This window comes from Neophocaena asiaeorientalis, unplaced genomic scaffold (genome assembly GCF_003031525.2).
Source record: "Neophocaena asiaeorientalis asiaeorientalis breed wild unplaced genomic scaffold, Neophocaena_asiaeorientalis_V1.1 scaffold364, whole genome shotgun sequence".
In the NCBI taxonomy this organism is placed as follows: domain Eukaryota; kingdom Metazoa; phylum Chordata; class Mammalia; order Artiodactyla; family Phocoenidae; genus Neophocaena; species Neophocaena asiaeorientalis.
Genome location: NW_020172457.1, coordinates 772,962 through 798,878, shown reverse-complemented (window position 1 = coordinate 798,878; position 25,917 = coordinate 772,962). Strand labels below are relative to the sequence as shown.

The window sequence follows — 25,917 nt, the reverse complement described above, 5'->3', positions numbered from 1 at the left end:
GTAGTTGTTATGTTACAGCTTGTGAATTAGTTTGTGATTCATGAAAATGAAATAATGTAAGACCCATTAACTGAGAACAAGCTAAAAGGAAGACATATTTGGCATTGAGAATTGTTTGTAGTGAGAAAATAATAGGCAAATGAAAATGCTTCTGTGGGGAGAAAATTATTAACTTCATGCTACCCTGGAGAATCAGTGCTAAGGTTGTCTTATTTAATGCCTTTTATACATGATTTGGAAGAGGTATAGTGGAGAATCTCCAGTTTTATAGTTTCATAGATAATTGTTTAGACTCTTAATTATAGTGTATAAATAGACCTCCACATAGATACGGGTAAAGTGATGGGTTTAAGACACTAATGCAAAGGTTGCTTTTTTTCTTAATAACAGGCCCCAGGGGCCCTGCCTACCTTTAGTGAGGTTACATTTGAATAAAGTGCTCAAGCTATAACTTTGATCCAAAAAGGAATTCTTAGAGCCATTTCAGACAGTTCCTACATAGCGTATGTTCTTTGTGCCATTTTGTGTCAAGGAAGCCATCAGAGTGGTGGCAGGAAGTAAAGGAGGGGGTAAAGTCCTATAAAACTGCCTTTTGTGTGTGTGTGTGCATAAAAAAAGCACCCGAAGGGTCTACACTTGTAATACCAATGTGCAGTTCTGATAATCATACCTACTGAAAAACATAAGGCAAATGGAAAAACTACCCAGAATGGTAGCAAACAAGGAATGAAGTGCTTACTCATGATATAATGAATCAAGTGTTCATTGAGTTTCTCCTGTATTCCAGGTAACCATGCTAGGAATTGTGAAGAAAACAAATAAGTAGGAGATTGATTCCCTGCCAGCAAAGAATATATAGTCAAGTTCAGCGGTCCCCAACCTTTTTGGCACCAGGGACTGGTTTCGTGGAAGATAATTTTTCCACGGAAGTGGGGGGAGGGGGTTGGGGGGGATGGTTCAGGCAGTAATGCGAGCGATGGGGAGCGGCAGATGAAGCTTCTCTTATTGTCCGCTGCTCACCTCCTGCTGTGCGGCCCGGTTCCTAACAGGCCACGGACCACTACTGGTCCACGGCCTGGGGGTTGGGGACCCCTGGTGTCTAGTTGGAGAAATGAGATATACACAGAAAAATACAGGTAGTAACAGTAAGTAAATGACAGGTATAGACAGTAAATTACAGTGGATTTCTTAGGCTAAGGATAGCTCACTCAGGACTGGAATAGTCAAGGAGTGTTTAACAGGTAACTTGAGACCTCATCAGCCTTGAAGGATGTGGTAGATGAACATCATAGAATTTTGGAATTGGAAGAAATCCTTTCATTTTACATTTGTGGAAATGAAGCCTTAGAAAGGGTTAAGGCTTTAACTTTTTCCTAGTTATTAGTCCAGAAGGGACTTTTACTATGGAAAGATAGTGGTCATCTGGAAAGATAAAGGCTGAGAGGAGTTTGAATAAACAAAAGTCATATGTGACTTGAATAGGGTAAACAATGAACTTATTCACACAATTTTGTTAATAGATACAGTACTATTTAGGTTATCTATGTCTTCTTAAATGAGCTTTGAAGGTTTGTGTCTGTCAGTGAATTTGTTTCATTCCAGTTATCAAATCGATTGGCATAAAGTTATTCCTAGTATTCCTAATATCATACTTTTTATGTCTGTATGATCTGTAGTGATGTTTCTTCTTTCATCCCTAATATTGGTTAATTTGTGTCTTCTCCCTTTTTTCTTAACCTGGCTAGAGATTTATCAATCTCATTGATCTCTCCAGTGAGCCAGCCTTTGGCTTTATTGATTTTCTTATATTTTCTTTCACTGTTATTGATTTCTGCTTTTATTATTTTTTTCCTCTCTGCTTGGGTTTTAATTTGCCCTAATCATTTCAGTTTTTTACCACAGAAGCTTAGATTATTGATTTGAAACCTTTATTTTTTCCTACTATGGGCATTTAATGTTATAAATTTATCTGTGATTTCTGTTTTAACTGGGTCACACAAAGTTTGATATGTTGTGTTTTCATTTTTATTCTATTTAATGTATTTTGTAGTTTTCCTTTAGACTTATTTGATTGCTGAGTTATTTACAAGTACATTGTTTAATTAGCAAATGTTTAGGGAGCTAGTTTTGCTCATTACATGACTATAGTGGTGGTATTAGTAGTTAGTAGGTAGTACCAGGGATGCTAAATGTCCTGTAATGTTTAGAATCATCCAACCTAGTGAAGAAGTATCCTACCCAAAATGTCAGTAATTGAGAAACACTTTAGTTAAAACTAACTTATCTGTAGTGGAAAATGCATTGAAGTCTTAAGATATTATAAATTATGATTAATATTGCAGTAAAATTCCTAGCATATTTCTTCACATTATTAAAGTGGAATAGATATTTAAACAATATTTTTCTTGTATGTAATCACTTTTAGACAGTTGCCTGATTTTCTCATTTCATTATTATTAACCCATATAATAAATTTACATATAAACTATATAATAAATTTAATAGGTGAAGCAGTTGAGGAATCGGGCAGATGAAGATGCTCGAATGATTCACATGAGTATGCAGATGGGCAACGAACCCCCCATTTCACTTAGAAGGGATCTGGAACAATTAATGCTCTTGGTAAGTTGTTATATTGGATGGACTATCATCTCCCTCTCTCCGTTATTTTTTCCCTACCTTTGGAAAATTTCAGATCTAATATCTTAAATATACAAGTGAATTCAATAAAAATGTAAATTTTTATTTAAAAGTAATTTGAGTTACAGGCATTTTCCCACAGTCTTTGTTTACTGTTTGCAGATAGGTGAGCTATATAAAAAGAATCCTTTTAATTTGGAGCTTGCACTAGAATACTGGTGTCCCTCAGAGCCTCTTCAGACTTCCACTATCCTGGGTTCTTACCTTGGGGTGGCTCATCAGCGACCCCCTCAGCGCCAGGTGAGCTCCTAGTTTTTCTGCTTTTGTACTGTGGGATGGTAACTGGAAATCTTAAAAACATGAAAAATGGTATTTCCTGCTGTTATTGCTGTTCGTGCAAATGAACACTATTGTAACCTTTAGACATTTATACTTTTTCCTTTTATTTAAGGAAATTGAAACTCTTAAATTGATCTGATCATTTTGGAATTTATATAGTCAGCCTTTTATTAGATACTAGCTATGCATCGAAGCATTAGACACAGAAAAGTGTCTAGTTTCTTTATGAGTCACTTACTTGGATTTAATTAGTATTTATTAACTTACTCTGTCCTCTATAGGCATGACAAAGAATATACATCATTCTTAGCAAGTTGAGGAAGATAGGAGAGGTAAAAATACTACAGGAAAAAGGCTTAGAAGTTATAATTAATGACAGAATGCCTATGAGTCAGTAGATAATGTAGGAAAAAGTCCATTTTATATCCTGTAGTAACTAAAGGGTGCTGTGCAGCAGCAAATCAGATGGATTGCCATATCTGTCTTCATCTCTTTGGGATTTTCTGTTCTAGATGTTTTCATGCCATATAATACAATTTTCATTTATGCTAGCTAGGGTCTAAGATCAGGACCCCCCCCTTTTTTTAACTGTATTTCTTACATTTATTGTTTCACTTTTTTCCATTTAAAACGTTTTGGAGAAGGGTTTATTAAAAGTTTATAAATATTAAAAGAAATTTCCATTATGAAAATTTTCAAACATATGGAAGAGAGAATAATTATAATAAACACCCAACATCTTAATTTATTTTTATTTTTTTACAGCAAATGCCCCTTTCCATTTAATCATTTATTTATTGACTGCGTTGCGGTATGTGGGATCTTAGTTCCCAGGGATCAAACCTGTGCCCCCTGCAGTAGAAGGGTGGAGTCCTCACCACTGGACTGCCAGGGAATTTCCCCAGAAGAATTTTTTTTTTTTTTGCCTTGCGACTTGTGGTCCCTTAGTTCCCCAACCAGGGATTGAACCCGGGCCCTCAGCAGTGAGAGCATGGAGTCTTAACCACTGGACCACCAGGGAATTCCCCAACATCTTAATTTAATAGCTGTTAACATCTTGCCATGTTCACTTCCATTCTTGTTATTTCTACTGCTTTTATTTTGCTGGGTTATTTTAAAGTAAATTATAGGCAGCATGACCTTTCACCTCTCACTGGTTAAGTTAGTATCTCTTAAAAATAAGGATATTTTTTCTGTATAATCATAAAATTGTTATACCTAACAGATTTAACAATAATTTCCAGAGATCTGTAACATTTTTGGTTCTGAGTTCCAACTAATTAGTCTGAATAATATGTTCAGTTGTTGATAATAGATTTAAGGCATAAGCAAGAGAAAAGAGAAATCTAAGAAGTAGACTTAGAGAACAGGAGTGTAGGAACATGTATTGGCCAGAACACAAAACAGAATATGTTTAGGTTACTATAAAAAGTTATTTCAGGTTCCTAGATCTTCATACTAAATTTGACTGGGATTTAGGAACTCTGGGTTCTAAGTGTACCTTTGAATTTGCTAGTTAATTTTAAATGAGTAAATTTCTTCAGTTGTTTTACATATTTAGAATGTGAGTAGTCTTACGTTTTGTGACATTACAATGTTTATAAAAATGTACTTTATGTTCACAAAGATATTCTATAATTGCATTAAATCGCTAATGACAAACTTGAAAATGCAATTTTTCATAAATAGAATACCAGATTATTTTGTCTTGGGTGGGGAGTTAAATGAGAGTACATAATTCATTTTAGTTCATATGTAGTCTTTATTAGCTAGTCCATGTTGGCTTAAAGTTAAGATATGCTTTATGTAAACTGTTGGTTTTTCCCTATTTCAGGTTGTCTTGTCAAAGTTTGTTAGGCAAATGGGTGACCTGTTGCCTCCAACTATTTATATTCCTTATTTGAAAATGCTCCAGGGATTGGCTAATGGGCCCCAGTGTGCCCACTACTGTTTTAGTCTACTCAAAGTCAATGGTAGCAGTCACGGTAAGAAAAATCTAGTTGTTGTCTAAGTTTGTTGTGACATTCAGTATCCTTCTACCTATTAAAGCATATTGGTTATACGTGCTAGGTTCTACTGGGCGTATACGTTATTTTTATAACAGAGAGAAGCCCACTGCTGGTTTTATGTATGGCGATGCTTTGATTATGGTCTCACAGACTGGAGAGTTACCATTTGCTTTATAAAATACAGTTCAGTTTAAGAAATGAGAATTAATATACATTTTTAAGAACATATCTGGTGCTCAAAGCAAAATATACACCTTTGCTACATAAGTTTGATTTCTTTATCTTCATAAGTCCTTATTTTCTAAATTTCTGTTCTTACAGTTTTTCTCTCAACCCTCTCCCAATTTCCTCACTTAATTTTCAGACTGGAGTCTGGTTACACCAAAAATAGTACAAAAGGGAAGAGAAAGAAATATTTATTAAACACCTCTGTCAGGTAGATATTATTACTTTGTTTTTACATGTGAGGAAACTGAGGTTTAGCAAAGTTAAGTAATTTACCGAAGGTCACGAGTCACAGGGAAGCCATGATTGGAACTGAGATCTGTCTGGCTCCAAGACCTGTGTTTTGACTATTCTGTCAAGCCTTCCTTGTCTTATCTGCTCGGCTTTTGCTCTCAGTGCTTGGTATGTAATAGAGTACTGTAATTTGCAAATCTAGTTTGTAGTTCTCTCTCTCTTTGGGAATTTAATTTAAGCTCAACATTTGGGAACTACTCATGGGAAAAGCAGCCTTGTATAGTTACATGACAACACAGAGTACTGTCCTGGATTCGAAGTAGGTAACTGACATCCAAAGTAATTTACCTTTGCATTACATGGGCACCACCCAGTTTTAGTCCCAGGGATAAATTGATCCAGAGTTTAGTTTAAAGAGGGTTTCTAACCCATTTTCAACACACAGCTTATCTAGGACAAAGGCAAACTAAGTTTATTGTTTTAAATTTATTTTCTTCCTCCATTTCCAAGCAAATGCTTAGACAATTTTGAAAGGAAATTCTATGCTGTGTCTCTTTACAGTTGAAAATATTCAGGGGGCAGGCGGCAGTCCTGTTTCCTGGGAACATTTCTTTCACTCCTTGATGCTTTACCATGAACACCTCCGGAAGGATCTTCCGAGTGCAGATAGTGTCCAGTACCGTCACCTTCCTTCACGTGGCATCACCCAGAAGGAGCAGGACGGGTTGATTGCTTTTTTACAGCTCACATCTACCATCATTACTTGGGTAGGTAACCCACCCACTGCATGTGAGAATGTAACTTTGTGTTCTAACACAGTGGCATTGTAAGGAGCCCCCAAGTTTCCTTATAATGCTTAAAGTTTATGAGTGATAAATTTAGCATATATATTTGGCGTTCTGTTTTTTTTTTTTTTTTTTGTGGTTAGTATTTTATGCTATTCTGTTCTTAAGTTCTTTGTTTCTTCACCTTTAGAGGGTATAGTTCTGGTAGCCCCTGCTTACTGCCATAAATGTGTATGAAAATAATAGCCTAAGCCTGAAAGAAAATAATCAGAAGGGCAAATAAGAATGAGCTGTTGGGGCTTCCCTGGTGGCGCAGTGGTTGAGAGTCCGCCTGCCGATGCAGGGGACGTGGGTTCGTGCCCCGGCCTGGGAAGATCCCACATGCCACGGAGCGGCTGGGCCCGTGAGCCATGGCCGCTTAGCCTGCGCGTCCGGAGCCCGTGCTCTGCAAGGGGAGAGGTCACAACAGTGAGAGGCCTGCATACCGCAAAAAAAAAAAAGAATGAGCTGTTGGATACACATCCTTCTAGAAGGTTTCCTAGCATAGGTGTGGATATATAGGTTCTTGTGTATATACATATATATATATATACACATAAAGAGTATTTTTAATTAAAAAGAAAATTTACTGAATATTTTTTCTCTCTCATATATACATACATATATATATATATATATATATATATCATATCTTCTTAATCCATTTATCTTTTGATGGACAGTTAGGTTGCTTCCGTATCTTGGCAATTGTAAGTAATGCTGCTGTGAACATTGGGGTGCTTGTATCTTTTCAAATTAGTGTTTTTGTTTTTTTCGAGTGTATACCCAGGAGTAGAATTGTGGGGTCATATGGTAGTTCTGTTTTTAGTTTTTTGAGAACCCTCCATACTGTTTTCCATGGTGGCTGCACAATTTACATTCCCACCAACAGTGTAGGAGAGTTTTCTTTTCTCCATATTCTCGCCTTTGTGTTCTTTTTTTTAATGATAGTCATTCTGACAGGAGTGAGGTGTTTTGATTTGCATTTCCCTGATGATTAGTGACGTTGAGCGTCTTTTCATGTGCCTGTTGGCCACCTGCATGTCATTTTTGGAGAAGTGTCTTTTCAGGACTTCTGCCCATTTTTAGTTGTGTTGTTTGTTTTTGTGATGTTAAGTTGTGTGAGCTATTTATATATTTTGGATATTAACCCCTTATTGGTCATATCATTTACAAATATTTTCTCCCATTCAGTAGGTAGTCTTCGTTTTGTCTAGGGTTTCCTTTACTGTGCAAAAGCTTTTAAGTTTAATTAGGTCCCATTTGCTCGTCTAGTTGTTTCTTTTGTTCACTAGAGCAAAGCTAAGTTCCTTAGTCTGACATTCTCTCCAGAGGATAGGAAGAGTGTCTTCTAACTTACTGGTTTTCCCAGTAATGCCAAATAGTATTAAAGGTCGAAACATAAAGTTTGTAATTATTTCTTGTTGAATTAAAATGGAGTGATACTTGATACTGTGTGCGTGTGTGCGTGTGTGTGCATGTGTGTGTGTTTCCATTTTTTCCTCAGTAAACGACAAGGTATTTTATTCATTCATATCTAACATTGTTCCAGAAAAGATGTTAAATGCCTATGTAAGATTTATGTGACCCTGGAAGACTTTCTCTGTTTGTATGTATTATTTTCCATTCTTAGAGCTGTCAAAGTAATTCTACAAAGGCTATCGTTTCTCCATTTTTTACACTGACTGAGCTAGTGATCTGATTTGATCTACTGGTAGAGTTCAAGCATTTGCTGTAGGCTTATCTTTGTTTTAGTGTGTATTAAGCCTATGAATACTCAGTGTGTTAGCAGTTTAGATGATTACTGGTCATTTTTCTTAGCTTTTGAAAATGGAAAGTCTCTCTTGTTCTTTTCAATTCAATACTCAGAGTGAAAATGCTCGTTTGGCACTCTGTGAACATCCTCAGTGGACCCCCGTGGTGGTGATTCTGGGACTCCTGCAATGCAGTATCCCTCCTGTATTAAAGGCCGAACTACTGAAGACACTTGCAGCATTTGGAAAATCTCCTGAAATTGCTGCTTCTCTCTGGCAGTCGTTGGAATACACTCAGGTAGTATTATGAGCTCTCTTATTTACATTATTACAGTTTGGAAGTGAGATTTGGTAATATTGTACAAGCAAGTGCATCCAATTGAAACGTATAGTATACCACGAACTTCACAGATAGAAAGTTATGATTTTGGTACTAAGCATAGCGTCAGAAACTAACAGGCTTGGGTTTTTCTCTTGGATCAGCTGACAGCTTCACTGGGTTACTGGAGACTGGTTCTTCTCTTTATTTTTCAGTGTTTGTAAGATTAATAAATTCCTCAACTCTGTCTTTGACACTAGGCTGGTAGAAGGCTTCCGAAGTCATCTGTACTCATTAAATGTGGGAGATGCCTATTTGTTTTGCTGCTTCCTTCTGTGCCCTTCCTGTCTTACAGCAGACGAGTGAAGTGTCTCTATCAACTCTTATTTCTTTAGTTATAAGCCCTGTTGGAATTTTTATGTCAAGATAGAGTTATTCTATATGTGGTAAAGTTAAAAAAAGGAAAATAAGAATGTGTCCTATAGAGATTTTTCTAGTAAAATGGTTAGGAGGAATATATGTTTGTCTTAGAAATAATACCACATAAGGGAGCCTATGATTCTGACACATTGGTAAAACTACTGTTTTGAAGCAGTATTCTAGTTGTTTTGTGACATACGTGTCCTGAAGATGTTAATGATACTTTATAAAAACAAAAATTAAGGGAGTTGGTGTGTGCTGGAGGCTTGGCCACTTTTAGTTTAGTGTTGATACTTCATTTTTTCATTCATGAGTGTGTCAGTACTTAATTGTCCTGAGTGCTTCTTTATACCTAAGATGAAGTGTGTTTGGGTGAGGTTTCCTCTCATAAATCCTTTTAAGGTTCATCCCTGAAATATCTGAGAGGAAAGTTGCTGAAAACACATCTTGTGTGCACTTAGAAATTACCAGTTTTCTGAAGCCCAGGTAATTGGAAGTTCTCCCTGAACCTGGACGCAATTGCTAGTGAAAGTTCATCAGAGACTTCTAAGTTGTCATTTCTGATCGACATTGTAAGATGTAGAATGTGGTGGGTGTTGTATATGACTATTATTGCAAAGCTGCTTCTTTTCATTGATAAATGAGTGCTCCTAACATCTAATTCTTATTATTTTAAGGTACTGCAAACCGTAAGAGTTCCAAGCCAGAGGCAAGCTATTGGTATTGAGGTAAAGCTTTCCTTTTAGTTTAAATGCTATATTCATACATTCACATGATAAAAAGACTAAGAAAAAATATTCTTACCCTATTAGGGTTCTGTAATTTTCAACTTTAATGTATTTTCATTTGAGGGTTTTTTATGTTGAAATGGAGATGAAACTTTTTATGAAAGAAATCAAAATACTTTTGGTTTCAGAGTTGGAAAGGCATGTTAGATGGCAGCCATCCAAACTGAAAGTTTGGTTTGAACTAAGTTTAATTAGGCTACTTGGGTCAACCCTAAAGTGAGGATTTACTTGTTTTAGTTTCTTTTCTTCTCTGTACGCTCCCTTCCTCTTTTTTAAAGAAACATTTAAGGTTTCCATTTGTAACTTTTGTGTCTTTACCTCTAAATAAAAAATGATAATATCTGTGTGGGTCTTTGGGTGTGATATTATACCGATATTAATGAGTTAATGTCTGAAAAATGCTTTCCACTTTATAGCTGATGGTTTTATGTTACCGAATTTCCTTTATTTTTCTTTGGAAGGTGGAACTAAATGAGATAGAATCCCGATGTGAAGAATACCCATTAACTCGTGCCTTTTGCCAGCTAATTAGTACCCTGGTGGAGAGCTCCTTTCCTTCTAATTTGGGCGCTGGACTGCGGCCTCCCGGCTTTGACCCTTATTTGCAGTTCCTTAGAGATTCTGTGTTTCTCCGATTCCGTACAAGAGCTTACCGGAGAGCAGCTGAAAAGGTTATGTTCAGAGAAAAACTTTTGTCTCCTTACTCATTTATTGCTGCTTTTTCTTTTATTAGAGGTACAAGATGCTATAAGCTCATTTTAGCTTTTGAAAGTTAGTAAAATTCATAGTCTTATACTGACATATCCATGGTCTGATTGGTTTATATGCATTAAAAAATAAATTAAGGCATTAAAACCAAAGCAGTGACTTTTTAGTGATCAGTAATTTAATTAATATGAAGTCATAGTCATTTAGATCCTTAATTGAACAAATTTTGACCAAAATTGAACCAAAAGTGTTACACCGTTGGCAGTTGGAAACACACTATTCTTTATTGGGATGCTTTTGGTTAGGGATTGAAATGAGTTTGAACTTGCACACTAATTTCTAATGATTAGTAGCACTTCTGGGTTGTGGAGTCTGGTTTAGTGGAAAGGCATATTGTGATTCATTAGGTATGTTTGCCGTGGATAGCGGCTGAGGGAGCACTGACATTTATGTACATATTTGCTCTGGTTGCAGTACACTCACAGCTGAGCTAAATGTATATATCAGCTTATGTAATTCTAATATTACTGTGAGGCAGGTACTATTAATATTCCCATTTTACAGATGGAGGCTTAGCAAAGTTAAGGAACTTGGTTAAGGTTCAGGACCAGGATTTGAACCTAGGACTCTGATTCCAGATCCAAGCTCATAACCACTAAGCTATGTAAGAAACCCTTCCAGGTTCTGATGTAATTCACTTTAGTCTATAATACTGTTTATTGGTTCACAGACTACCCTTGGATATATCTTGTAGGGACATTTCTGCTTTATTTTTATAGTTTGCTGTTTTTGAACCTGTTGGGTTTATTTGTTGTATTATTGACTATAAAATAGTATAGTTCATGCTAATTTTGGAAATTAGGAAAATATAGAAAAATATATGAAGAAATTATATCACCCATAATCCTGTTGCCAAGGGAAGGTTAACTATTATTCTTTTTCTTATGCATATCTGCCTAAACTGAGATAATGAGCTGCATTAGCTTGTATCCCTTCTTGGCCACAAATATAGTATTATGAGGATTTTTTTCATGCTCTTAAAGATTCTTTGAAAACAGTCTTTTTAATGACTGCATAATCATTACTTGTATCTAGCATAGTTTATTTTTCATTGCCGTATCATTGGACATAGTTTGTTTCTAATATTTAGTCCCAAATAACAAGTTTATTTTTTGTCAGTTGCCTTAGAAGTTTTGCTTCTCATGTGGTAGAAATAAACACTGAGAGGGGCATACATTTTATTGAAGCCCTAGAATTACCTTATTAACATATGTTTCCTTATTGGATGAAAACTATAACAGCAGCCATGCCTCATTAATAGAAGTCATTTCAGATGAATAATGGATGCTGATAATTGCAATCTCTTCAACAAAATGTTCTGATACTTTTTGGCATTTCTTTTAAATATCTTATTTGCCTTTTCTTACAAAGGTCATTATGACCTAACGGTTTAGAGCTTTAGTCAGCAACTTTGTTTCCGTGTTTATTATTTTTCACCCATGCATTTCTATATTTCTAGCACTGCTGCTCTTCCCAGCTACCATTTATTTCCCCACATATTACCCTAAGAAATTTTCCCTCAATTTTGTGAATTTATTTCACTAGGAAGTCTTCTTAAGGTTTAACTTACATCTTTGTATTTTAGAACACTAGCTTCTCAAAAACAGTGCTTTGGATTGAGATAAATAACTATAAACAGAGTGTTAGAGGCAGTGTGTATATTTATTAATCCTAAAATCCATTATTATGTGGTGATAAGCATTTTTCATTTAAACAAATTATTTTGAAAAATTTGGAAAATAGAGAAAAGTAAATAATTTTTTAAAAATAATTTAAAAATGATTATCCCAATTTTCAAAATCAGCCATGATAAAATAATGTGCAGTGGAAATAATGACTAAAGTAATATTTAAAAAACCACCATGTACAGTTACCAAACTCAGCCTCATTAAAATTCTATGCAGTGGATTTTTTAAGCAGTTTAATTTTATTGTCTGTACAGTTATATATATTTTCCCTTTGGCATAAATATTTTTCCTTGTTGTTACTTAGCTTTTAAAAACATTTTAAACAAAGAGGTGATAATGAGGTCATTTGGGGGAAGCCTACCAGTGATTCTTAACTTTTTTTTTTTTTGATTCTTAACTTTGGCTAGAGCCATGAACACTGGTCTGGGAATTAGAAGTGCAGGGCTGGACCTCCAGCACGTTTGCTTCCAAGCTTTATGGTCTTGGGGATATCATTCACTGCTCTGAGCTTCACTTGCTTCACCTGCAAAATAAGTGTTGATTAAATGAGATGATTTCTCCGATCCTGTCCAGCTGAGATTCTTAGAGAAACTGAAATATTTGACACTTTGGAGAGGTGTTCAAATCTGGTGTTGTTTAATTATAAATTGACTATGGCTAGATACTGAGTGCTTTAGATTTATTAACAAAGCCCAAATATCTGCTATAGAAATGTTTCTTTTAGACTAATGCTTTTACAAATGTTTTACCTTGAAAAATTAACCAATCCATTGTTCTTTAGCAAAACAAAGCAAAATGAACTGGGATTTCTATATTGCTTAGCATAAATAAAGTAGAAAGGGGACTTCACTCATTTTCTAGAGAAAAGTAGGAGGAATGAAAAACTTAGAAAGGTTATCACCTTGAACTGTTACTGTTATTGAAATATTTATGTTTTTCTATAGTGGGAAGTCGCTGAGGTTGTTTTGGCGGTGTTTTATAAATTGCTCGGAGACTATGAACCTCAACTTGAAGATTTTGTAGACCAGTTTGTGGAACTACAAGGTAATTTAATTCTGTCACTTTCAAACAAGGTGTCAGCTATTTATAAACCTATTTATAATTTATAAATTATTATACATAAGCTATAAATTGTTTCTGGCTATAAGTTAAATTATAATTTTATGTTTTTTGGTGCATTGTTTAAGTCATTTTGATTGTTCTGAGCAAGATAAAATAAAGTAAAATTTCACTGAATGGAGGAGTAAGAACATTGCCTTACAGATTCTTTAGTGAGTTAACATATAACATGTGAACTAACTGCTATGTGCAGATCAGCTCTTTTGGAAATTACCACTGTATATAGTTGGTGTCACTGTCTCTAAATTGAAACTTGCCTTCATCTGTTTAGATACCATTTAATTTACAAATCTCACATATTTCATAGAAATCAAGGGTGTGACAAAAATACTAATTCACCATCTTTTGCACTATGTTATGTTCTATTTAGGAGAAGAAATCATAGCCTATAAGCCACCAGGATTTAGTCTGATGTATCATCTTCTGAATGAGTCACCAATGTTGGAGCTTGCTCTTAGTTTACTGGAGGAAGGCGTTAAGCAGCTTGATACCTATGCTCCTTTCCCTGGTATGTGCCTGAATGTCTTCATATATTGAAAACAGTTTTGCTGGTTTTGTCTTTTGTAAACTGAAGGTTTGAAGTAGATGACCTCTGAACTTCCTTTCCACCGTAAGATTTTCTCTGTATCTACAGTGTTGTTTTAGTGAGTCATACAATGAAAGTATATTAAAAGTGAAAGCAGACTAAAGTACAGAGACTCTCATTATAACTGTCTTATTGCAGGATCTTTGGTAGGTAATCATAATTATCTCTTATCACTTTAACATCTTTAACATGTCTAACTTAAAATTTTTTAATTTAATTAATTTAATTAAATTTTAGTCTTTGTTTTGTTTTCTTCACAGTATTTGTAAAAGCCCTTGCTATTGGGCGTGGTACATAGTGTTCAATAAATTTCATTTACTATTACTAGTAGTTATTATCATTTATTGAGTGCTTACTATGCATTTGTCAATTTTTTTTTTTTTTGCCGAACGCGGGCCTCTCACTGTTGTGGCCTCTCCCGTTGCGGAGCACAGGCTCCAGACGCGCAGGCTCAGCGGCCATGGCTCACGGGTCCAGCTGCTCCGCGGCATGTGGGATCTTCCTGGACCTGGGCACGAACCCGCGTCCCCTGAATCAGCAGGCGGGCTCTCAACCACTGCGCCACCAGGGAAGCCCTGCATTTGGCAATTTTAAAAGCACGTTACATGTATTAATACATTTAACCTGTACAAAAGCCCTATGTGGTAGATGATATTATTTCCATGTAATGAATAAGGAAATTGATGCATAAAGAGGTTTCACATCTTTCTCCAGGGTCAGGGCTGTGGTTTGAACTTAGGCAGTTTGGCTCCAGAGCACATGTATTTTCAATTTGAATGGTGGGATTATAGGTGACTCTTGTTTATATTTTCTGCTTCTTTATTTTCCAGATTTTCCACAATGGTTATGTATTATTTTAAATCAGTTTCTTGGCCTCAGCACCATTGGCACCTTTGGTAGAATAATTCTTTAATGTAGAGGCTGTCCTCTTGTCCTCTACCCACTAGATGCCTGCAGCACATCCCTTGTTGTGACAACCTAAAGTGTCTCCAGATATTGCTATATGTCCTCTGGGGCCAAGCTCACTCCCATCCGAGAACCATTGCTCTAAATAATCAGGGAAAGGATACAGGAAAAATTACTGAGAAGCCATTGCATTAAAGTAATCTGAGTCACAAAAGTTACCATGACTTGTCTGGGTGAGGAGTCTTGTAAACTTACTGCTGAAGGTTTGAAAACTTGAGGTCTTTTTGAATCTGGAACTTGTCCTTTATCTTGTTTTCCTAAGAATTGATTATGAGTTTCTAAGATTCATGTAGAACTTTCTAATTTTGATTTTGCTCTATAGGGAAGAAACACCTGGAGAAAGCAGTGCAACATTGCCTTGCACTTCTCAATCTTACTCTGCAAAAGGAAAACCTCTTTATGGATCTTCTAAGAGAGAGTCAGCTGGCTCTAATAGTCTGTCCTTTAGAACAGCTATTGCAGGGAATCAATCCCAGAACTAAGAAGGCTGATAATGTGGTGAACATTGCCAGGTAAGTTGCATTTGTAGGTAGAGAAATGATGAAATGAATGAGATGGCATTCTAGCTTTGATTTCCAAATCTGGTCAGATCCCTAATGCATCGCTTAAAATTTTTTTTTGTCTCATTTTATTATTATCTTCTTTTGCTTCTCTGATTTTAATTACTCTGAACCTTATAATCTTTCTCTTCTTTTTAACTTACTCTTTTTTTTTTTAAGTACATTTAAAAAAAATTATTTTATTTATTTGGTTCACTGGGTCTTAGTTGCAGCAGGCGTGCTCCATAGTTGCAGCTTGTGGGCTCCTTAGTTGTGGCATGTGAAGTCTTAGTTGCAGCATGCATGTGGGATCTAGTTCCTTGACCAGGGATCGAACCCAGGGCCCCTGCATTGGGAGCACTGAGTCTTAACCACTGCGTCACCAGGGAAGTCCCTTTCTAACTTACTCTATGTCCTAAAAATTTCTAAGTACAAAATGACATAATCTTAATATTATTTGTCTCCTCTTGGGAAATTGGATGTTTGGAGGATAGGACTGGGGAGCAAACTTTTCATTGTATAGTCTGAACTTCTGGTGGTTTGCTGGCAGTGCTTGGTGTTCCATGACTTGTGGAAGCATCTCCCAATCTCTGCCTTCACCTTTACATGGCATTCTCCCTGTGTGTGTGTCTGTGTCCACATTTCCCGTTTTTATAAGGTTATCAGTCATTGGATTAGGATTCTCCTTGATGACCTCATCTTAGCTTGGTTAATTATATCTTCAAAGACTCTATTTCCAGATAAGGTCATTCTGGGTTTGGCTATCAACATATGAATTTTGGGAAAACATGATTCAACCTGTGACAGGTTACATCTAGTTAGAAGGGGAAACCTTTGTCTAATTTACCCAAAAGTGCTGTATGAGTAGGGGAAGCCCTCATCCTAAATGTTCTGTATCGAGAATAGTAAGAAGCAAAAATTTCATCACATAGTTCCTCAAATGTTCTCTTGTTTTAAAGATACCTATATCATGGCAATACTAATCCAGAATTGGCTTTTGAAAGTGCCAAGATCCTCTGCTGTATCTCTTGCAATTCCAATATTCAGATAAAATTGGTTGGAGATTTCACACATGACCAGGTAACTGATTTTGTTGTTGTTATTTTTTGGTGTTTCCTGAGTACATCTTATTCTTGTATGTGGAAAAATTCTGAGAGTAAATATATCTGTATATGATGGATGAAAGCCTACCCATGTGCTGGGCTGTGATTTGTGTTTGACGATAATACCATTCCCAGTGATACTACATACACTATAGTATGTGATTATACTCTGTATTATGGTATGTGACTGTATGGCCTAATGAGACTGTTGCTACTCCAGGCACATTAAAGTGATTATTAGGTTTGTAAGTGCAACTTCTGTTTGTTTTTTGCATCCTTTGTTTCACCCTTCCTCAGTGGTGAGTGAGCCTCTGCAATTCTGATTTCACTGTTGTGAGTTGTCTACTTCTATGGCTTTTTGGTGACCCACATTTGTGTCACTTCATTTGATACACTGGAGAAGGTTTTTAGATGTTTTCCTCTTTTAGTCCAATTTATAATAGTTCTCTTTCTATTCACTGAATAGCTATAATTGGGGAATCTGCTGTTTTTCTTTCTCTTTATAGACATTTGTCCTTTTGTATTTTATGCTGGTAATCACTGCTTTTGCTAGTTGAAGAATATTATTGTCTTTCCGTGTTTTGAAACAGGGACTCTTCTGGCATTCTGGGTGGGACAGATCTTCATTTCATGTGTAACTGTCCCTCAAATTGCAGAACTCTTAGCATCCCTGGTTCCCTGCCACTGTCTGTCAGTAGTAATCTCTAGTTGTGATGACTCAGAATGCCCCCACATATTTCTAAGTGCCTTCTGGAGTGGCAGTACTGCCCAAGTTGAGAACCATTATTTATAGTAAAATATAGATGTCTAATCTGGTTTTTGGATGAAGTTCATGAAACCACATAATTAATTAGGGGATGTTGAATGAAGATTTTCAGTTTGCTGGCATTCATTTGAGTATGAATTGTTATTACCAATTTTAGCATCCTGCTAGAGTTCTTGTTTCTTATTTGTTTTTTTTTTAAGTGTATCTGTTTATTTTTATTTTTTTTTGGCTGCGTTGGGTCTTAGTTGTGTCGCACGGGCTCTTCGTTTTGGCACGCGGGCTTCTCTCTAGTTGTGGCGTGCAGGTTTTCTCTCTCTAGTTGTGGTGCACGGGCTCCAGAGCATGTGAGCTGTGTAGTCTGTGGCATGCAGGCTCTCTAGTTGAGGCGCGCGGGCTTAGTTTCCCTGCGGCATGTGGGATCTTAGTTCCCCGACCAGGGAACAAACCCGTGTCCCCTGCATTGGAAGACGGATTTTTTACCACTGAACCACCAGGGAAGTCCCCATTCCTGCTAGAGTTCTTAAAGGAGGTAAAGTAGTATCTAGTCTCTCAGCCCAGAAATAAAAAACTGGTGTATGTGTACATTTCTAAAGAGAGAAGATGAGAATTTTATTTTATATTTTAGTTAAGATCTGATAGCATTGAGTATATAATGAAGAAGTTATGAAGTAGCAATTTAATGTTATTTTTTAAAAAAACTAGTTTGATTCTTTGGGAAAGAAAATTAGTTAAGCAAGTTTTAAAACCAATAAACTTTAAAAGGTTTTGTTTCTTTATTTCTATAGCAAGCTAAATGGCACTCCGTTAAGGAACTCAGTTTTATATTAATTAAAAATGTAACTAAAACCTAAATACTTTCCTTGGAGCAGATTTGCCTTTTTTCTTTATAGAAAAGTGTTTATAAATATATATCATATTTATCATAGTTTCTCTAATATTTAGTCATTTTAAAATCTTTATATGACTTCAGAGTGTAAGTCAGAAGCTGATGGCTGGATTTGTGGAGTGTTTGGATAGTGAAGATACAGAAGAATTTGTACGTCTAGAAGAGGGTATGTTTTAGATTAACATGTATATTTTTTATTTTATGTAAATGCTTACTGTAAAGAAAACTGTTGGATGTCTAGTGGTGATGTAAGAGAAATTTGAGAGTTTGCTAGCATAAAAGTATATAAGGCTTTTGGGAAACCTCTTAAATCTGAACTTAATGTAATAGCTAATCAAGTAAACTAAAACTAAAGAAAACATGGAGGTTTGGGATACAAGTTTTATATTTTTCCATTTGTTATATGTTAACTTTTCATTGTTTTGTGATTTCCACATTAAGGATCAGAACTTGAAAAGAAATTAGCTGGAATCCGTCATGAAACAAGAATCCACATCTTGAATCTTCTCATCACCTCTTTGGAACGCAATCCACCAAATCTTGCTCTCTACCTATTGGGCTTTGAATTGAAGAAACCTGTCAGTACCACAAACCTTCAAGACCCAGGTATAGCCATAAGACACATAGGCATTTATTTCTTTTCATATTTATGTTGCTAAATGGTCATTTATTGAATTCCAGGCTCATGGGATAATTCATTGAAAGAAATAAATAATGTATGAAAGGTAATGTGATGGGCCAATCTTTAGGACTTACATCAAGTGTGGACAAACTAAGCCTTGAAAAGTTAGTATTTAATACATTTTCTGTATCAATATTTGAAAGGATGTTTATGGTAGGGTATATGTATATGGAATTTAAGTTTTATAAAGGTATTAAGGTTTTTAATGCAGAAATTTGAAAAGAGAAGCTGAATTTCCTTTTGGTTTTATGCAGGAGTGTTAGGTTGCCCTCGGACCTGCCTTCATGCCATCTTAAACATCTTGGAGAAGGGAACTGAAGGGAGAACAGGCCCGGTGGCAGTGAGAGAATCTCCTCAACTCGCTGAGCTGTGTTACCAGGTATACAGAGGCTGCACTTTGTAGCACCTAGGAGAAGAAGCTTAATTAGATGTTTGATTCCATCGCAGATATGAAAGTATAACAGTATGACTGAATTGAAATGAGTTTCATTTAGCGGTTTGACCAGTCTTTCATTTATGGATAAAAATCCTGTAGATCTACATGATCCTATATGTTGATCACTTGAAAAATAAGGGAAGTTGGATGCATTTAGACCAGATAATGTGGGAACTTTTCAAGGATGCTGTGTTTCAAGTTGTTTCTTTTTGGTGATGAGAGTAGTAGATTTGAGTCAGAAGACCTCTGGTTCCTATCTCTGCCCCTTAACTAGCTACGTCACCTTGGGCATGCCATGAAACTTCTCTGAGTTTTTAAATCTGTGAAATGGGCTGTTGTGAGACTTACATGAGAATGCAAGAATGTAAGTGAAAGTACTTTTTAAGAACCATGTAAATTATGCAGCCCTATAGCTATATGTAAGGTGGTAGACAGTGAAATTAATGTAAGTTTAAACTGTAATGAGAACTGTTGTCTTGTGTTTTATTCTTTTGTTTATTTCTTGTTTTATTCATTTAATAAGTATTTTAAGAACTAGGCTTTATAAGATACGACTAATTTCTCAATTTAAGTGACACCCTGATTCTCATTTTCATGATAAGAAATGCGCCATTAACTTCTAGTAACATGGAGATTTTTCTTTGTTATTTTCCTGTTTTTCTTTTTGTAATTCTTTACTGTTTTCCTCTATCCTCTAGCTATCCAAACAGCCCTTTACTTCTGAGTACTACAGCTAGGTCTTCCTTTGAATCCCTTAATTTGGGAACAAACTTGATGTATATTTTAGCACAGTGTTACAGATTTTGACATATTTAGGTAGAAGCAATTGATAAGGTTAATCATCTGGGCTAAAGGAGTTAGGCAGGTGAAGTAAGTGAATGAAACCAGATTTAAGACAAATAGATGGGGAGGGGAGGGAGAGGAGAATCTGGCAGACTGGAGAGCACATGCCCTGCTACACAGCCCCTGCTCATTTTTACCCTGTTGGGATGCAGGCCCTGGTTTGCCAGATCCTCTGCTTTTCGAAACACTGTACTGGCCAAACAAAACATGTCTAAACCAGCAGTCCGCCAGTTTATTACACGTGCTCTATGACTTTGCTACTCAAAATGTGGACCAGCATCATCAGCATCACCTCTTGGAAGCTTGTTAGCGCAGAATCTCAGGCCCCACTCCAGACCTGCTGAGTCAGAATCTGCATTTTAACAAGAAGCACTGCTCCATTTTTAATGAAAGAGGCTTCCTTTACCTCTAGGTTTATTTATTTATTTGTTTGTTTGCTTGTTTATTTATTTAGGCTGTGTTGGGTCTTCGTTGCTGTGTGCATGCTTTCTCTAGTTGCGGCGAGCAGGAGCTACTCTTTCTTGCGGTGCACGGGCTTCTCATTGCGGTGGCTTCTCTGGTTGCGGAGCACGGGCTCTAGGCGCGCGGGCTCTAGAGCGCAGGATCAGCAGTTGTGGCGCACTCTAGAGCGCAGGATCAGCAGTTGTGGCGCACAGGCTTAGTTGCTTTGCGGCATGTGGGATCTTCTGGACCAGGGGACGAACCTGTGTCCCCAGCTTTGGCAGGCAGATTCTTAACCATGGCGCCACCAGGGAAGTTCCAACCTCTAGGTTTATACTTCACTATGCTTCAGGAAAAAATTAAACCTCTAAGAAGAGCTTGTTAGTTTAAAAACAAATTTGATCAAAATAAATAAATAAATAAATTTGATCATATGGAAGGGAAATAATTTGGGCCTTACTGATACTTTCATCATCCAGCAGTATGAGGTCTTCTGGTTGAAGAGTTGACACTGAATCTTGTGCCTTTGCTCTCTTCACTTTAACGATGGAAATTTTTCCTACCTGGTCTTGGGAACTAGGAAATGTATCACGCAAACCCTTGCAAAGTGGCTCTTCATGCTTTTGGAACTCACTGTTGTGTCCTTCTCCCTCTAATAGTATTACCTCTCCCATATCTGAGCATATTTGAGCATCTGTTCTTGAATCTTCTTAACTTACCATCTAATATGAATAACTTGGTTTTGTTTTGAGAAGTTCAGTATTTATAGAGTGTCAAAAACAATATCAAAGCTGTTTGAAAGACAAGCATACATCTGCAAGTACTTAAGCTTTACCTTGTGTTCCCTTCTTATCTTTTCCTTGGGTATACATGTTATTTATTTAGGTATGTTCGGTAGACATACAGTTTTGTGTCCCCCCCACCCCCCCGTAAACTTTCTATGCTGCTACAGTATAAATTACATTAGGTTGTTTCTAGTCTTTTTACTTTGCTTTACTCAACATCTTTAGTTACCTTTTGTTATTTTATATTTTTCTTAAGACTGTATTTCTAGACACAAATTGAATTTACAGTCTGTTGTCATTACTAGTTGTATAGTCACAGCGAACACTGAATTGGTGAATACTGAACCATTGCTCTTTGGGAATACATAGAGTTAGATGCCTGCAAGGGATTCTCTGATCCCAAAGTTTTTATCAACTGATTAATACATAACTTTGGTTTTTAGAAGTTACTTCTGAGTAATTTGCTACTAATAATAGTTAAAATACTAAAACTGTTAATTAACTACATGTATATATATTGGAGTTGGCCAAAAATGTCGTTTGGGTTTTTCATAAGGTTTTACGGAAAAACCCGAACAAACTTTTTGGCCAACTCAATATTAATATATTTAGGGTGATTTCAAGATTCGTCCCATAATACTGTTGTCAGCATTTTCCAATTGTATTCCAGTATATTTTGAGTTAGTGTGCCAAGAACAGCTTGTAACTCTGAGCTTTTATTTTATATGTATATGTGTTTATCCATTTTGCTTTAGTTGCTAATGGGTCTTAGTTTCCACTTAGTAGGTTTAAGTTTGCCTTTTTTCTTAAAATGTATAATATAAAAAGCTGATTTGGCAGTTTTCTTATTTTACTGTAATTCTTTAGGTGATATATCAGTTATGTGCATGCTCTGATACATCTGGTCCTACTATGAGATACTTGAGAACCAGCCAGGACTTCTTATTTTCTCAGTTGCAACATTTACCATTTTCTAACAAAGGTAGGACATTATTTTCCCTTATTATTAAAACAAATCTGTAAAGTATGTGTTGAGTGATTTTTAATTTCATAACAGTTGGGGGTAGCGGTTTTAGAATTTGTGGAATTCTGTTCTCATTTTATTACTTTGCTTCTGTGTTCCTTTGGGTTGCTTTTGTAATTTGTTCTTGAGAAACCTGATGTTTTAACCGCCAGCATAAAATTATTTTAAAATAGCCTGTTAAGGATGGAATTTGATCCATTTACTAACAAATAAAAATTTAAAATTGTGTTGAAGGGATAAGAAAATATATAAGAAGATTCTGGAAATTTAGATTTTTTTGAGTGAAATTGTTTCATAAAAATCTGTTTTACTTTTGTTTCTTGTGTATGTATTGAAACGAATTCAGGTCTTGAAATGAAAAATAGAAAACTAATTACGATGGAAACTATAACTTTAGTTTATTGGCCTGATCAACACAGTTATCCCAGGCTACCTATGTTTTATAGGATTCTATTTTATATAATTTTCTTTTTGATCAAGTTATAAGTTTTCTGAGTTCATATTATATCCAGACAGTAGTGGTTTTATTGAGGTTTTTTAAAGTTTATTTTGTATCTTCTTTATGTTTTAGGAAATCTAGGCTCACAAATTTTGTAATAAATTTCCATTACTAGTAGTTATCAGCTTCTATTTACTTTTTAGAGTATGGTGTTGAGAGACTGTTGGGAATTACCTAGTGGTAGAAAATTTTCACTTCATTTTCATAATAAGTGTATTTTATTTTTAGCCCTAAGATTTTGTTTATAAGGTTTTTAAGAAACCCTTTTTAATACCTAATTAGAAAAAAACAGTTAATATCTTGCCTGTTATGGTTTCTACTTTTTAAAAATTGATCTAGCTTTGCTTGTAATCATTATTACTAGCAGTAGTAGTAGTGTTTGGTGAATTTTATATTTATAAAACTGTCCTAATTTAGGACTTCAAAGCCAGGCATATTGAAATAATATTGGATTCAAAAACTTATATTGTATAAGGGATTCCCAGTCCTAATTATATATTAGACCAAATGTCCTTCATAATCTCAAGACATCATAAAATTATGCAATTTAGTTTTATTTTAGTTTTTAAAAATGTATTTGTTTCTGAAATAAGAATCAAATTTTATGGTAGTTTTTTTTTAACAAGTTAAATATTTGCGAATTACTTGAGTTTTCTTTTTTATTTTCATGATTCAAGGATTTATTAAGTCATACATGCAAAACATACTGCTAATTGCATTAGCAAAAGATCAATGTAAAAACACTCCACCATTCTGCAACTGTCAGCTTAAACGATTTTGTTCTAGTGGTTGAAAGGTCCAAGCTCATATTCTTGCCAGTGGGTAAGTTGTGCAGAACTTCGTTAGCATGAGCACAGGGTTTACAGAGCCTCACAGACCCCAAGGAACATCGTTCGGGCAAAGACAGGAAGTGTGTGTGCACTCAGTGAGGCAAGCGGTGGGGGATCAGTGTTATTAGTCCAGGTGCAGTGTCGGTGATCTGGCAAGGTTTACAGTTTAAGAATATCTAAAGTATTTTAAAAACTGTAAAGCTGCAGCACATGATTTTTATACCTAGTTACTAGAAGACCAAGGAAAGCACTTATTGGCTTTGAATAAAGTAACATGAAAACAGGAATGCACTTTTACTAATCTACAAAAAAATTTTTTAATGCATATTCAGAAAGATTTTATAATACAAGGAGGCATATTGCTCATTAAGAAGGGGTTCTAGGGGCTTCCCTGGTGGCGCGGTGGTTAAGAGTCCCCCTGCCAATGCAGGGGACACGGGTTCAAGCCCTGGTCTGGGAAGATCCCACATGCCACAGAGCAACTAATCCTGTGCGCCACGACTACTGAGCCTGCACTCTAGCGCCCACAAGCCACAACTGCTGGGCCCACGTGCCTAGAGCCCGGGCTCCACAACGGGAGAAGCCACTGCAATGAGAAGCCCACGCACCGCAACAAAGAGTAGTTCCCGCTCGCTGCAACTATAGAAAGACAGCGAGCAGCAATGAAGACCCAATGCAGCCAAAAATAAATAGATAAAATAAATAAATTTGTAAAAGAAAAAAAAGGGGGGGTTCTATAAGAAAAGCACTTATACTAAGTTTGCAACTATGAGAATGACCAGATCAAAGATGCATTAAATGCCCAATTTCAGGAGGGATAGGCAGGTTTAAAGAAAAGGAAAAGCTTAAGAAAACACGTACTGATAATACTGACCTTTCTTCATCACCTACTGCATTTGACAGAAATTAACCTTTTAAAACTTTTACCTGTGACACTTTTCATAGTTTAATTATTACGTATACAATGTAGTGTAAATTTCCATATTTTGTTAAAATACTGTCTTCATCTGATCACAAGTGTTCCACACACTCCACCCAGTGCACCCACGGCCAGAGCAGAATGCTTCATCGGAGGGAGCATGGGAGTAAGAGCTCTGTTCAAAATCTCACAAAAGCTAATACACTAATTTGTTCAAAAAACTCACTATGAAATCAAAAAGATTGATCCAAAGAGCTGAGCTGTTACATTCATTCATTATGATGTAAAGTACAATGTTAGGTAGTGAACATGGGCTGGTAAATCAGGATGCATTAAATGACAGCGTTTCAGGAAGGAGGCTGTACTGCTCTTCACGTCTGAAACTCAGTAGCGAGCGTCTGCATCTCCTGCCTCAGAAGCTACAGTCTCTTCCAAACAAAGGTCTTTAAACAGTTTAGTGGTTAGTGTTCTTAGCCCAGCAGTGCAACTTAGTTCACAAGGTATTTTGGCAACTCTTAATCTGAGCAAGAATAGGGGCTTTGAAAAATAAGGCTTTAAGGAAGCTTGTCATTTTAGGGCTAAACTTTAATAGAATGTGAAAGTACTTTAAACAGACAAAACCTGGAAATTACTGATTGGTTCAGAATGGTTTTATGGAAAAACTAATCTGTAACAAAAACTTGGCATTGAGTGCAAAGTCTCCACCGTTTGAGCAAAGCGTACAAAGTGTCCTGGGGGGACGGGACAGGCAGGAGGGGCCCAGACATTCACAACAGCAGGCATTTTCTCTTTCTCTGCTTGACGGGAGGTGGGCAGAGAACTGCCCAGATAGCTTCATCAAAAACTGTCTCGAGGCCTCGCTGTGTGAGCGCCGAGCGGCATTTGATGCCACCGATCTCCTTGGCCATGGCCGAGGCCTGTGGGTAGGTGATGGGTGTCAGCTTCTTCTTCAGTTTCTCAATCGTGTCTTTATCATCCCTCAGATCAAGTTTCGTCCCCACCAGGATGATAGGAGTGTTGGGACAGTTGTGTCACACTTCAGGGTACCACTTTGCACGAACATTTTCAGGACTCACAAGAGAAAAGCAAATTAAGAATCCGTTTGCGGATAGGATAGGGGACGTAATAGGTCATAATCATCTTGTCCACCTGTATCCCACAAGCCCAGATTCACCAGTTTTCCATCCGCCATAACATTGGCAGAATAGTTGTCAAAGACAGTGGGGTATACTCTCCAGGAAAGGCATTGGTCGTGTAACTGATGAGGAGGCAAGCTTTACCTACTGCGCCGTCTCCCGCCACCACACACTTGATGGCCTGCATCTGGTATGGTAGACTCAGAATCCTCTACGTCTGTGTGAAATTATTCTGTTGACAGAAACTTGATTCTTTTTTGTTCTTCAGTTGCTTTTGCTCAACTTTCATACACATATACTAGTTTATTTTTTCTCCCTTGGCATCTGTTTTTTTCTTTTTTAATTTTCT

The 25,917-nt window shown here is 36.4% G+C and overlaps 1 protein-coding gene and 1 pseudogene across 1 annotated transcript in view; one reads left to right on the top strand and one right to left on the bottom strand.

Moving 5' to 3' along the window:
* Nucleotides 1-25,917, top strand: part of NUP205 (nucleoporin 205) — an 81,642-nt gene that overhangs the window by 18,607 nt on the left and 37,118 nt on the right. The window contains exons 9-23 of the mRNA XM_024737986.1: nucleotides 2,506-2,622; nucleotides 2,803-2,940; nucleotides 4,814-4,964; nucleotides 6,009-6,214; nucleotides 8,141-8,323; nucleotides 9,442-9,492; nucleotides 10,014-10,223; nucleotides 12,953-13,052; nucleotides 13,498-13,635; nucleotides 15,002-15,191; nucleotides 16,178-16,298; nucleotides 18,058-18,139; nucleotides 18,415-18,579; nucleotides 18,910-19,034; nucleotides 22,028-22,142. Coding sequence (XP_024593754.1) covers nucleotides 2,506-2,622; nucleotides 2,803-2,940; nucleotides 4,814-4,964; nucleotides 6,009-6,214; nucleotides 8,141-8,323; nucleotides 9,442-9,492; nucleotides 10,014-10,223; nucleotides 12,953-13,052; nucleotides 13,498-13,635; nucleotides 15,002-15,191; nucleotides 16,178-16,298; nucleotides 18,058-18,139; nucleotides 18,415-18,579; nucleotides 18,910-19,034; nucleotides 22,028-22,142 — 2,092 coding nt within the window. The remainder of the gene's footprint in view (nucleotides 1-2,505; nucleotides 2,623-2,802; nucleotides 2,941-4,813; nucleotides 4,965-6,008; nucleotides 6,215-8,140; nucleotides 8,324-9,441; nucleotides 9,493-10,013; nucleotides 10,224-12,952; nucleotides 13,053-13,497; nucleotides 13,636-15,001; nucleotides 15,192-16,177; nucleotides 16,299-18,057; nucleotides 18,140-18,414; nucleotides 18,580-18,909; nucleotides 19,035-22,027; nucleotides 22,143-25,917) is intronic.
* LOC112394978 (ras-related C3 botulinum toxin substrate 1 pseudogene) lies at nucleotides 25,200-25,755 on the bottom strand (annotated as a pseudogene).